At 37.6% G+C, this 14,365-nt stretch overlaps 1 protein-coding gene across 3 annotated transcripts in view; it reads right to left on the reverse strand.

Moving 5' to 3' along the window:
* POLD3 (DNA polymerase delta 3, accessory subunit) overlaps positions 1-14,365 on the reverse strand; it is a 54,274-nt gene that overhangs the window by 15,157 nt on the left and 24,752 nt on the right. For all 3 annotated transcript variants that reach the window (XM_010366820.2, XM_030918391.1, XM_030918392.1), the window contains exons 6-8: positions 11,326-11,593; positions 10,073-10,145; positions 2,242-2,407 (exon numbers count right to left, since the gene is read on the reverse strand). In XM_010366820.2, the coding sequence (XP_010365122.1) occupies positions 2,242-2,407; positions 10,073-10,145; positions 11,326-11,593 (507 nt within the window). The remainder of the gene's footprint in view (positions 1-2,241; positions 2,408-10,072; positions 10,146-11,325; positions 11,594-14,365) is intronic.

Here is a 14,365-nt window from a genome sequence, read left to right on the forward strand (position 1 = left end):
CACATTTTGAGCAATGCATTGCTAGGTGATTTCACTGTGTGAATGTTGTAGAGTCTACTCACACAAACCTAGATGGTCTAGTCTACTGCTCCTAGGCTACAAACCTGTACATCATTATTACTGTACTCAATACTGTAGGCAACTGTAACACAACAGTATTTGTGTATTTAAACATCTAAAAAGAGAAAAGATAGTAAAAATACTGTATAAAAAAGATTAAAAATGGTACACACGTATAGGGCACTTGCCATGAATGGGGCTTTCAGCACTGAAAGTTGCTCTGGCTGAGTCAGTGAGTGAGCAGTGAGTGAATGTGAAGGTCACAGGATGTTACTGTACACTACTGTAGACTTTATCAACACTGGATACTCAGGGAACACTAAATTTATTTTAAAATGTTTTTCTTTCTTCAATAATAAACAGCTTACTGTAACTTTATTTTCAATTTTATAACGTTTTGGCTCTTTTGTACTAACAGCTTAAAACACAAAAAATTGTACAGCTGTACAAAAATATTTTCTTTATATCCCTATTCTATAGGCTTTTCTCTGTTTTAAAAATTTTGTATTTACTTTTTAAACATTTTTTGTTGAAAGCTAAGACCCAAACACACGTCAGCCTCAGCCTACACAGGGTCAGAATCATTGTCTTCCACCTCCACATCTTGTCCCACTGGAAGGTCTTCTTCAGGGGCAGTCACACACATGAAGCTGTCATCTCTAATGATAACAATGCCTTCTTTTGGAATATCTCCTAACAACTGCCTGAGGCTATTTTACAGTCAACTTTTTTTTCTAAGTAGAAAGACTACTGTCCTCTAAAATGATAAAAAGTATAGTGCAGTAATTATAGTAGCCCAGTCATTTTTATTATCAAGTATTATGTATACATAACTATTAATATATATGCTATACTTTCACATGACTGGCAGCACAGTAGGTATGTTTATACCAGCATCATCACAAACACGTGAGGAAAGTATTGTACTACCATGTCATGACAGCTATGATGTCACTAGGCGATAGGAATTTTTCAGCTCCATTATAATCTTATGGGACCACTGTCATATACGTGGCCCATTGTTGACCCAAACATTGTTTTGCAGTGCATGACTAATCTTATGAAGTTAGCACAATTTTGACACAGCAACTTGATAAAGACATTACCAGAAAAGAAAGTAACTGACCATAGCCCTCATAAACACAGGCAACAAATGCTTAGTGTAATATTAACAAATTTAATCCAGCAATATATAAAAAGGGATAATACATCATAACTAAGTGGAGTCTATCCCAAGAACACAAGGTTGGCCTAATTCGCCACATTAATAAAAACACCATCTGAGCATCCAATAAATTCAAAAAAGCATCTGTCAAAATTCAATAACCACTCATGATAAAACCTCTTAGCAACCTTGGAACAGAAAACAACTTCCTCAATCCGGTTAAGGGTATCTATTAAAAATCTACATTTAACATCACATTTAGTAGTGAAATATTGAATGCATTCCTGGCAATAAGCATCAACAGTGAGTGATGTACTCATGGTTGGGAACATTTTTATCCATACAAGTCATATGTTCCCAGGAGGTGAGGCCCACTGGACAGAGCTTTAACCCTCTAAAATTTCACCATTTTGTTGATGTTTTCAACGAGAGTAATCCCAACCTTGCCACAAAAGTTGTCTTTCTAGGCCTATCAGGGTTGACAGTGTCCTTTAGAATTTCTTTCAACAGACTAATTCTACCAACTATGAGGTAGTGTCTCCAATTCCTGGATCTAGTTTTAATAGCTTATGTGCTTTTTATTTTCTTTTCTAATTACATTTTACCACTTGAAAAATAAACTCATTGATACAAAAAGAAAACAAAGAACTTTTTCTCTTAAATTTGACTGGAAACAGTAACCCTTCATTTGGCAAATTGAAGTGAAACACACACACACACAATTAGACACACTTATGCCATGTCCACAAATTTGAAACAAAAACTAACAATCAATTTAGATCAATAAGGCCAAAAAAATGACTTTGGTCCTTAAATCATCCAAACTGGCTGATTCCACAGTTCTACTCCACTAGATAAGCTAGTGGGCTCCTCTTTCCATTTCGGTTGTATAGTTGTATCCCTAAGGCATTAAGTGGGATTTAGTACTTAACTGAAAACTGCCTGCTGTCAAGCCCAAAGAGACCTTTTCACCCCCAGTAGAGACTCTTCCCCAACAAGCAACAACATTTTCCTACCTTTTTTTTTCCTTCTGCAGCAACTTAACAGGCTCTGCTTTTTTGCTGGATTTTTTCAGGCCTGCAGGAGTTGCCAGCTTTGGTTCAGTGACAGATACTGTAGGCTGCTCCACTATTTTTTCTTCTTTCACTGCTTGTTCTGAGTCCAAATTGACTTTAAGTTTATCTATAAATAGAGTATAGCAGACGACATATGACCCCATCATGCAATATTAATACATCATTCTTTTGACAGTCTACCATGTGCCAGGTAATATGTTAGGAGCAGGGGCAAAAAGGAGCTCATGGACTATTTAGAAAACATTCCTCCTTTCCAACTACCACTCTAACTGTAACTTTTCATTTCTGCCTCCTGCTAATCCCTCATTGTATCACAGCCCCCAGGCTAAATGATAGTAAAAGCAAGGCTTAGAAAAAACACATACAACCTTATGAGGTATCATCCTTTTCATTTTCAGATGAGGAAAATCAATAATCAGAAGGATTACAAGATGTTTCCCAACAATACACAGTTTACAAATGGTGACAACGATTTGTAGCTAAGACCTTTACTTTCCATATATTCTATCTTTTAATGCCTGGATACCCTTAATATCTCACTACTACCTTAATGATAAAATTTAAAGACATTTTGGATTCAAGGAAGTTTGGTGCAAATCCCGCTTCACTCTGGGCAAGTTATTTTATCTAAAAGTCAGTCTTTTCTACACCTGAGATAATACTTACAAGATTATTATAAGGATTAAAAGAGATCAGTATTGGTTAAATGATTTATCCAAGGTAACACTGACAGAAAAGGTAAGAGTTGGGATTTGAACGGAAGTCAGTTTAACTCCTCAAAGTCCTTAACCCTTTCCCTACACCGAGCTGAAGAACGACTACTGTGCAACAGGGAGAACTAAGAAATGCAAAAAGGCCTAGCCATCTGAGGAACTATAGAAGCATGTCATCTAGCCTTCACACTGTACTTAGTGATAGCTTTTCACAAGTGAAGTCACAAAATACTATTAGAAAGCTGTCAATAGCTGGAGGCGCTTCAATAAGTAGTTTTGGTTCTATGTTGTTATAATAGCTTAAACCTTCTACAGTGTAGAAAAAAACTGGTATCATAGTCTTGGCTATTATGCATAGCTTAGTATAATAATTTATAAATAATGTGTATTATTTGAAGGTGTAGGTGATGGACCAAAGTGTAAAATGCAATCTATTTACACTTTTCTTTTTCCTGAAGACTTGAATGGAAAATGCGAACGGTGGAATCCACCTTTCCAATGATGGCATACTCTTGCATTTTCCACTGTTGTTCTCAAGTATCAGTGCCTCTCAAATATCCCAAATTGCATAAGAGAGTAAACATGCATCTCCAGGGCTCTAGGGGTCAACAGCCAATCCAAAAAATACAGTTCACTGGAGTCACATGTGTAGCTTTAAAATTTATGCAAATTTTGCAATCTATCATATAAATCATATTGTTTTAATAGCAATTGTTTTAAAAATGGCATCATTAGGAGAAAAAACCTCCAAATACTTCCGACCTACCTTATGGATTAAGGAAAGAGAGGCTATTGCATTGAGTTTACCAATTACAGAAAACTGATCTCAATTAAAATGCCACTGATCAAACATTAGATTCAGCATCCAGAGTTTCTTCTCTCTGTCTTGGTTTCACAGAATTTTGAGAACTCCAACTTAAACATATATGCAGCTACCAATACCCAATTAACTGGTAAAAAGGTAGTTCAATGCAACAATTTAAGGCGATTATTAAGGAAAATTTAATGACATTTTGTTACCTGAACGATCAAGTCACCTATTTTCTAGCTGATTAAAAGCATTTCCTTCTTATACTCAAGAAAACATGAAACCTTTTCAAGCAAATAAAGATAACCAATTATGACCTTTAAATTTTGTAACCAATGCTGAATTTTATTACATATAAAGCATTACTTTTAAAAATTGAGATATAATTCACATACCATAAAATTCATCATTTTACATTCAGTGGGTTTTAGTTGTATATCCACCATAACTGTCCAATTTTAGAGCATTTTCATCACCCCAGAAAGAAACCCTGAACCCATTAGCATTCCTCCTCGACCCCAGTGCAGTCCCTGACAACCAACCTTTCTCTCCTCTCCTCTCCTTCCTCTTTCTCTTTCTTTTCCCCCTTTTTTTTTTTTTTTTTTTGAGACAGAGTCTCACTCTGTCGCCCAGGCTGGAGTGCAGTGCAGCGATCTTGGCTCACTGCAAGCTCCGTCTCCCGGGTTCACGCCATCCTCCTGCCTCAGCCTCCCGAGTAGCTGAGACTACAGGTGCCTGCCACCACGCCCGGCTAATTTTTTGTATTTTTTTAGTAGAGATGGATTTTCACCGTGTTAACCAGGATGGTCTCGATCTCCTGACCTCATGATCTGCCCGCCTCAGCCTCCCAAAGTGCTGGGATTACAGGCATGAGCCACCACGCCCGGCCCCTACTTTCTGTCTCTATAGACTTGCCTATTCTGGATGTTTCATACAAATGAAATCATATATGATCTTTTCTATCTGGCTTATTTCACTTAATATTTCAAGGTTCATCCATGTATATCACATATCAATCTGTACTTCATTACTTTTTTTTTTTATACTTTAAGTTCTAGGGTACATGTGCATAACGTGCAGGTTTGTTACATATGTATACTTGTGCCATGTTGGTGTGCTGCACCCATCAACTCGTCAGCACCCATCAATTCGTCATTTATATCAGGTATAACTCCCAATGCAATCCCTCCCCCCTCCCCCCTCCCCATGATAGGCCCCGATGTGTGATGTTCCCCTTCCCAAGTCCAAGTGATCTCATTGTTCAGTTCCCACCTATGAGTGAGAACATGCGGTGTTTGGTTTTCTGTTCTTGTGATAGTTTGCTAAGAATGATGGTTTCCAGCTGCATCCATGTCCCTACAAAGGACGCAAACTCATCCTTTTTTATGGCTGCATAATATTCCATGGTGTATATGTGCCACATTTTCTCAATCCAGTCTGTCACAGATGGACATTTGGGTTGATTCCAAGTCTTTGCTATTGTGAATGGTGCCGCAATAAACATACGTGTGCATGTGTCTTTATAGCAGCATGATTTATAATCCTTTGGGTATATACCCAGTAGTGGGATGGCTGGGTCATATGGTACATCTAGTTCTAGATCCTTGAGGAATTACCATACTGTTTTCCATAATGGTTGAACTAGTTTACAATCCCACCAACAGTGTAAAAGTGTTCCTATTTCTCCACATCCTCTCCAGCACCTGTTGTTTCCTGACTTTTTAATGATTGCCATTCTAAGTGGTGTGAGATGGTATCTCATTGTGGTTTTGATTTGCATTTCTCTGATGGCCAGTGATGATGAGCATTTTTTCATGTGTCTGTTGGCTGTATGAATGTCTTCTTTTGAGAAATGTCTGTTCATATCCTTTGCCCACTTTTTGATGGGGTTGTTTTTTTCTCGTAAATTTGTTTGAGTTCTTTGTAGGTTCTGGATATTAGCCCTTTGTCAGATGAGTAGATTGCAAAAATTTTCTCCCATTCTGTAGGTTGCCTGTTCACTCTGATGGTAGTTTCTTTTGCTGTGCAGAAGCTCTTTAGTTTAATTAGATCCCATTTGTCAATTTTGGCTTTTGCTGCCGTTGCTTTTGGTGTTTTAGACATGAAGTCCTTGCCCATCCCTATGTCTTGAATGGTACTACCTAAGTTTTCTTCTAGGGTTTTTATGGTATTAGGTCTAACATTTAAGTCTCTAATCCATCTTGAATTAATTTTCGTATAAGGAGTAAGGAAAGGATCCAGTTTCAGCTTTCTACTTATGGCTAGCCAGTTTTCCCAGCACCATTTATTAAATAGGGAATCCTTTCCCCATTTCTTGTTTCTCTCAGGTTTGTCAAAGATCAGATGGCTGTAGATGTGTGGTATTATTTCTGAGGACTCTGTTCTGTTCCATTGGTCTATATCTCTGTTTTGGTACCAGTACCATGCTGTTTTGGTTACTGTAGCCTTGTAGTATAGTTTGAAGTCAGGTAGCGTGATGCCTCCAGCTTTGTCCTTTTGACTTAGGATTGTCTTGGCAATGTGGGCTCTTTTTTGGTTCCATATGAACTTTAAAGCAGTTTTTTCCAATTCTGTGGAGAAACTCATTGGTAGCTTGACGGGGATGGCACTGAATCTATAAATAACCTTGGGCAGTATGGCCATTGTCAGGATATTGATTCTTCCTATCCATGAGCATGGTATGTTCTTCCATTTGTTTGTGTCCTCTTTGATTTCACTGAGCAGTGGTTTGTAGTTCTCCTTGAAGAGGTCCTTGACATCCCTTGTAAGTTGGATTCCTAGGTATTTTATTCTCTTTGAAGCAATTGTGAATGGAAGTTCATTCCTGATTTGGCTCTCTGTTTGTCTGTTACTGGTGTATAAGAATGCTTGTGATTTTTGCACATTAATTGTGTATCCTGAGACTTTGCTGAAGTTGCTTATCAGCTTAAGGAGATTTTGGGCTGAGACAATGGGGTTTTCTAAATATACAATCATGTCATCTGCAAACAGGGACAATTTGACTACTTCTTTTCCTAACTGAATACCCTTGATTTCTTTCTCTTGCCTGATTGCCCTAGCCAGAACTTCCAACACTACGTTGAATAGGAGTGGTGAGAGAGGGCATCCCTGTCTTGTGCCAATTTTCAAAGGGAATTTTTCCAGTTTTTGCCCATTCAGTATGATATTAGCTGTGGGTTTGTCATAAATAGCTCTTATTATTTTGAGGTACGTTCCATCAATACCGAATTTATTGAGCGTTTTTAGCATGAAGGGCTGTTGAATTTTGTCAAAAGCCTTTTCTGCATCTGTTGAGATATTCATGTGGTCCTTGTCTTTGGTTCTGTTTATATGCTGGATTACGTTTATTGATTTGCGAATGTTGAACCAGCCTTGCATCCCAGGGAGGAAGCCCGCTTGATCATGGTAGATAAGCTTTTTGATGTGCTGCTGAATCCGGTTTGCCAGTATTTTATTGAGGATTTTTGCATCGATGTTCATCAGGGATACTGGTCTAAAATTTTCTTTTTTTGTTGTGTCTCTGCCAGGCTTTGGTATCAGGATGATGTTGGCCTCATAAAATGAGTTAGGGAGGATTCCCTCTTTTTCTATTGATTGGAATAGTTTCAGAAGGAATGGTACCAGCTCCTCCTTGTACCTCTGGTAGAATTCAGCTGTGAATCCATCTGGTCCTGGACTTTTTTTGGTTGGTAGGCTATTAATTATACTTCATTACTTTTTATAGCTGAATAACATTTCATTGTCTGGATATACCACCTTTGTTTATCTATTCATCAGATGACAGACTTTTGGACTGTTTCAATTTTTGGCTATTACGAAGAATGCTGCTATGACCATCTATGTACAAGTTTTTGTGTGGACATACAGTTTTAATTCCCTTGAGTAGATATCTAGGAGAGGAACTGCTGCTCTATGTTTAACTTTTAGAAGTACTGCCACATCATTTTCCAAAGTGAGTATACATCATTTTACATTCCCCACAGCAGAGCACGAGGGTTCAATTTCTCCATATCCTTGTCAACACTTGTTACTGTCCAGTATTAAGTTTACACGGTTCAAGTCCCCACAATGAACTCTCTTCATCCAATTCTCAAGCTTCATTTTCATTGTAATGATCTTGTCGTGTCAAATACAATAAAAAAGTCCTAATTTTACTCTGAACATTCAGCCTCGAAGAAATGTCTGTTAAATAAATTAACTTTGTAAGCAATTCTTTTTTTACATTAATATTTAATAGTATTTTATTTTATCCAGGTTTTCCCCCTCACTGAATTACGTGCCATTATAACACCTTATTACTCCTACCTAGCAATTACAATCATCCACTATTTGAATGTTTTCTTTCCCCTTTTTTTTTTTTTTTTTTTTTTTTTAAGGAATGGGGTCTTGCTATATTTTTGGCTGGATTGGATTTGAATTCATGGGCTCAAGCAAATCTCCTGCCTCGGTCTCCCGAGTAGCTGGGATTATAGGCATGTACCACCATGCCTGGCTTTTTTCCCATATTTATTTGTTCATCTCTTTCAGTAGAGTATAAGGACTTGAGGCAGGGACCTTGTCTTTTTCTCTATTGTATCACCAGTGTATAACAATGCCAAGCATATAGCAGGTGCTCGATCTATTTGCTAACTAAACACATGACTTAAATAAGCACACTTCTGTATAGTTTGATTTTTTTAAACAATTCACAATCACATATTTTATGTATTTTAAAAATAAGAATTTTAAAATTCACTGGGTTTTTAAGGTTACAAATGCATTAAAAAAAAAAAAAAGCAACCAACAAAAAGATGGGTCTCATCAAAGTTGCCAAGAAACCATGATCTGACTGGGTACAGTGGCCCATACCAGCTAGGCAGGTCAGTGACAGCATGATGCTTTAACACAGCAGTCCTCAACCTTTTTGGCACCAGGGACCAGTTTCATGGTAGACAATTTTTCCATAGGCAGGGGTGGTGGTGGGCAGCAGGGTAGGGGTGGTTTCAGGATGATACTGTTTCACCTCAGATCATCAGGCATTAGATTCTCACAAGGAGCCCGCAACCTAGATCCCTCACATGTGCAGTTCACAAAAGGGTTCGCAATCCTATAAGAATCTAATGCCAGCACTGATCTGACAGGAGGTGGAGTTCAGGCATAATAATGCTTGCTCATTTGCTGCTCACCTCCTGTGCAAACTGGTCCCCAACAGGCCCCGGACTGCTACCCATCAGTGGCCTGTGGGTCGGGGACCTGTTTTAATAGAAGTAGGAAGCATTTCCTGTGCACCAACTGTGCCTGCAGTAATACAACAATGCTTCCCAGAAACCTTTAAGTATCACATTTTCCATTCACTTTTCTAGTTACCCATTCTGAGCTGCAAGAACACAAAAATGTTCTCTGACAGCTTTTATAGCAAACACAAAAACTGTCACGCTTACATAAGCAGAATATGAAAAAAAATTTAGCCATCATGGAAAGGCAGAATTCTGACTAATTTTGCTTGCATGGGCATGTAACAAAATGCCTCCTTGAAAAATCTTTGTAAAACTGATGCTCCAAGAAAGTGTGCCATAATTATCCTGTGGCTCCTGCATTCTTCCTGGTATTCTACCACATACTCTCAGGGGATGTACACTTGATATGAGAAGTATGAAAATATGTGACTACTGGTTCTTTCCATACGGAAGAATTCTTACTTAAGTATCTTTTTAAAAATAAAGAAGATTTTTGCTTTCTCAAAAAAAGATTTTTAAATGTCCATTACGACTCAGACCCTTCTAATTCACACTGGAAGTCTAATTCATTACTGTAAGTAATCTGCAAAAAATAACCGAAGAAAAGCAAAATATTTGCTTTTGTGGACCCTTGAGAGATAGAAGAAATAAAGGTCACACCAGGCAAACTGACTCTAGCATCCATGTTATTAACCTCAACACTATACTGCGTAGCCAGGTAGCCTCCCTTTTATTTTAATCACCCATTTTCAAGGGCCCTATGAAGGAAATAGTTCATTATCTTTTCAAGGCGGGAAGTTAAACCAGGAATAATAAATTGCTCTCAAAGGGATCTCAATTGAGCCTAACTCACCCGTAAAGTTCCAGCTGAGTTACTTTCATCAATATATTTACAGTACACTGTAAATTTATGTTAGGATGCAGGTAGTCTGCTGGATAGGCAAAAACTAAACAAAGTAACTTTCACTTCCAGTATAATATGTCATTACATTAACATTCATTCATTAGTCAAAGTAAGGTAAGAACATGCTTACTCATAGCAGCTTTTCCAAAAAAGTTGCTCATCATATTCCCTTTCCCTGGTGCCTTGTTGCCTGCTGAAGATGCCTACAAGCACAGAAAACACATACGATTTTTTGCTAGCATTTAGGCTGTTCATGAAGTAGCAGTCTCAAACAATCTCTTCTATAGCACACTGTTGCGATAGTATAGTCTCTACATAATGGTGCCAAAATGCGGAGGCGTTAGATATAAGAACAAATCCACACCAGATAGTAACTGGTGTTAATCTCTAAAGCTTAGTTTCTTATAGATCTTATAAAATTAATTACCCATGGATATGTCTAAACTTTTCTTGAGCACATTTAAAAACTATTTAATTTGACAGAATTAAAAAAGATCAGAGGCAGTATGTACACAAAGCGGGAAAACCTAAAACATTACATTTTTAATCATCAGAAGTAGATCTGAATTCCTGGTTCCCACTATTTAGTAGCAATATGAGCTCCAGGCAAATTACTTAAGTCTAGGTTTCAGTTTTACCATATGCGAAAGGGAAATAGTTAATACCTCCCTCACAGAACTGATAAGAGGATCTGAACAAAGACCAAACTATTGGTACACAGCTGAAATTCAATAAACATTATTGTTTTCCTCCATCCTTCTTTCCCAAGACAGACACTTGAAAATGACAGTGATCTAAATTAAATACACTTGACACTTGAAAATGACAGTGATAATAATAATAATAGTAACAACAATAATTATACTTTTCTGGATTTTAAAAATAGTATCGGAATGATACTTTTCTTAAGTCAATGCCCTTAAGTTAGTTCAGATGACCGAACAATAAAAATCTAAGGGAAGCAAATAAAGCAAAAACAAAACAAAAATACCCACATAAGGTATAATAAGAATGGGAAATACACTAGGAAGGAAGGTATATATTGCAAAGCCCAGAACATAAGATGTTCCTCAGAATGACATATTGCAAATAAACATTTTTTTGAATGTTAACAATTCTAGAGGTGTTTTCACATGTTTTCATCTGGGTCTCACAACAATCTCGTTCGCAAAGGAAATCCAAGGCTTAGTGAGAATCATTATCAAAAGCAAAAGAACTCTTTCAGATAACAGTATCAAGTATTAAAGGGTTCAAACTAAAGTAGAAAAATCAGAACTGAATATCAGAACCTTATATAAATAAACTACTACCACTGGGACCATTAATGCTTTTCTAGTTACCCACTCTGAGCTGTAATGAAGGGTATCTTCAAAGAAGACTTACATTTGTTACTTCCTTAGCCTCTATTTTAGCTTCCTTGTTGGTTTCTTGGGTTTTAGCAGCAGCTTTGGAGGCAAACATTCCCATAATTCCTTTGGGCTGCTGGGAAACCTGCTTGGATGCAGGTGGGCCATGACCATTGGTGGTCAGCTCATTGTTGGCTTGTGTCTCACTTGACATGTGAAGATGTGACTGCTCAAACTTTTTGGAAGATGAAGAGGATTCAGCAGGAGATCTAGGGACTGCAGCTGCACATTGTATAGCACTAAATCTGGGGACAGAAATGTTACATTCAGTTAATGTCAGCATATGCATTCTTGGGTGGTTCAACAAAAAAAAAGAGAAAGAAAAAAAAACTAATGTCAGTATAAAACCTTATTTTCAAATTCTTGCTTCTTCCACACAATACTTAACTCTAATATTGTTTAAAATCGACTTTAGAAAAATGTTGTATGAAACTCTCTATTACATAAAGAAACAAGTATTAGAGAGAAGTGAGTCACTTGTACTAGGTCATACATCTAGTTAGTAATAGACAGGGCTGGAATTAGGTGCCTTCTACCACCACTAATTGAATATTCTTGCTTTTTTTGAAAAAAGTATTCTAATTCAAAAGAGTAAGAATGCAACCAACAATAATAAAAGACGCAGTAATTTCATTATCCTTGGGAAATGAAATAGCCCTTGTTTTTAAAGACCTTCCTCTGATAGGGCTAGATTTGTAATAAATATTAACTGAATCAAAACTAAGCTTTAAATATTAACAAATTTCCTGGCAACTCTCTTGGCCAGAGTAAATCATGCTGTAGGGTTGGGCGCGCTTGCTCACGCTTGTAATCCCAGCGGTTTGGGAACCTGAGGTGGGCGCATCGCTTAAGTCTAGGAATTTAAGATCAGCCTGGGCAACATGGTGAAACTTTGTCTCTACAAAAAACACAAAAATTAGTTGGGTGTGGTGGCACATGCCTATAGCCCTGATTACTCAGGAGGCCAAGGTAGGAGGATCACCTGAATTCAGGAGGTCCAGGTTGCATTGAGCTATAAGTTCGTCACTCAACTCCAGCCTAGGGAACAGAGTGAGACGCTGTCTCAAAATAAATAAACAAATCATGCTTTAAAACAAGGAAAAGGCTGGGTGTGGTGGCTCACGCCTATAATCCCAACATTTTGGGAGGCCGAGGCAGGTGGATCATGAGGTCAGGAGTTCAAGATCTGCCTGGCACACGGTGAAACCTTGTCTCTACCGAAAATACAAAAGTTAGCTGGGCATGGTGGCACATGCCTGTAATCCCAGCTACTCAGGAGGCTGAGGCAGGAGAATTGCTTGAACCCGGGAGGCAGAGGTTACAGTGAGCCAAGATCACACCACTGCACTCCAGACTGGGTGACAGAGTGAGACTCTGTCTCAAAACAAAAAACAAAAAAAAAAAAAAAGAAAAATAGGAGAAGCTGGGAGCAGAGCCACTGGCTCCTATAACCTATAGTCCTTTACAGCCATTTGTTAATAATTTCTAATAATACTAACAGCACCAGACAAGTAAGTACGCCCAAGGCCAAGAGAAGAAAATTGGTGGAACAGCTTGCGTGGCATATTAAAGGGAACATACATCTCTTCTCTAATCATTATAGAAGTGCCGTTTCACACAAATCCGTAACATTCCACATTGTGAATGGGTAATTGATTTAGCCTTCTCACAGGATTATTTTCTTTGTTAGAAAAAGCAAAGTTCCCCAGCTTTTTCTAACAAAGAAAAATATTTTATTTTTCCCAGTCTTGCTCATTGAGCATACGTAAGACCTCCTTGAAGTCTTATTTTTTATTTCAGGCACCCAGCTCAAGACCTGGCACAGAAAAGTGCTAGAGACAACATGTTGAAAGAATGACTAAGTGAATGAAAGTGAGGCTTCTGGTTTCTCTCCCTTCTTTAGTGTATTACCTTCAACTTGGGGTGGGAGATTTCTAAACTATGTGGTGATAGCAATTATCTTAAAGATCAACCAGGTACAACTTCAAGATTAACTGCTAGAATACCTGGTCTAATGAAAAAAAAAAAGAAAATCCCTGATACATCATTTCATCTCAGAAGTAACTTTAAACTGGGCAGCCCCAAAGCTAGAGTCAATAGCTCCAAAAATCTTCCACTGATTTATTATGGTCTTCATCAGAAAACTCTGTATTTACACACATCTTTTGTGCATCAGAGTTAAGAACAGATGGAAATCATTTGCTTTCACCCACTGCTCTTCCTCTCTGGCCTTGCAGTACTTCCATATACAAGGAAAAGGGTAATGTTTTATTTCACTGTCAACGTCTGAAGTTGGCGTTGAAACAACTCTTTCTCCTTCTGGTCTGAATTCCACACCTTAGGGTCAGGACCAGGAACTGGCAATGAGAAAGAGACCAAGTTAGGCTGGGAGTATGTCTGATGACAAGAGATCTCTCTGGTCAATCCTAAAATTTCAACTTTCTTCATGTCACGGCACTTAAAACACACGAAAGCATGAGTCAGATCTCAGTTGGCCCATAATTCTCAGGACCAAATACAAACTCATTTGTTGGAGATAAATTCACTTTTCTACTGAGGATACTTTAAGTAATTAGGTAAAGTTTCACTGAAGTGCTTCCTCTTACCACATTTCTACTTGCCATGTTTATTTTAGTGGGCCTTGGCAGATTTCATTTTGAATTTTTGCGTCACTTTTATTCTTGTTTGCTTACTTGCTAGATACAACAAAGGAACTGATGTTTAGAGCCTGGAATACCCAACTAGATTTAAAAATTTTTTGAAATCTAGTAATATATTTCAAATAAACTTATCAGGGTGTTAATATTTTCTTGAAATCCTTCCCTAAAAGACAAGAGACTTGTAAATTATTACTCTTTGGCTATATATTTGTTTATTTAATAAATATTTGTATGCCTACTATGCTCAAGGTTTTGAGCTAAAGAAAAAAAAGAACTAATGTCTATCACTAATTCACTCAATAATTACTTATTAGTGTGCCAGGCACTATTTTGGGTATATAGTTAACAACTGAGACA

This window comes from Rhinopithecus roxellana, chromosome 15 (assembly GCF_007565055.1).
Source record: "Rhinopithecus roxellana isolate Shanxi Qingling chromosome 15, ASM756505v1, whole genome shotgun sequence".
NCBI classification, from domain to species: Eukaryota; Metazoa; Chordata; class Mammalia; order Primates; family Cercopithecidae; genus Rhinopithecus; species Rhinopithecus roxellana.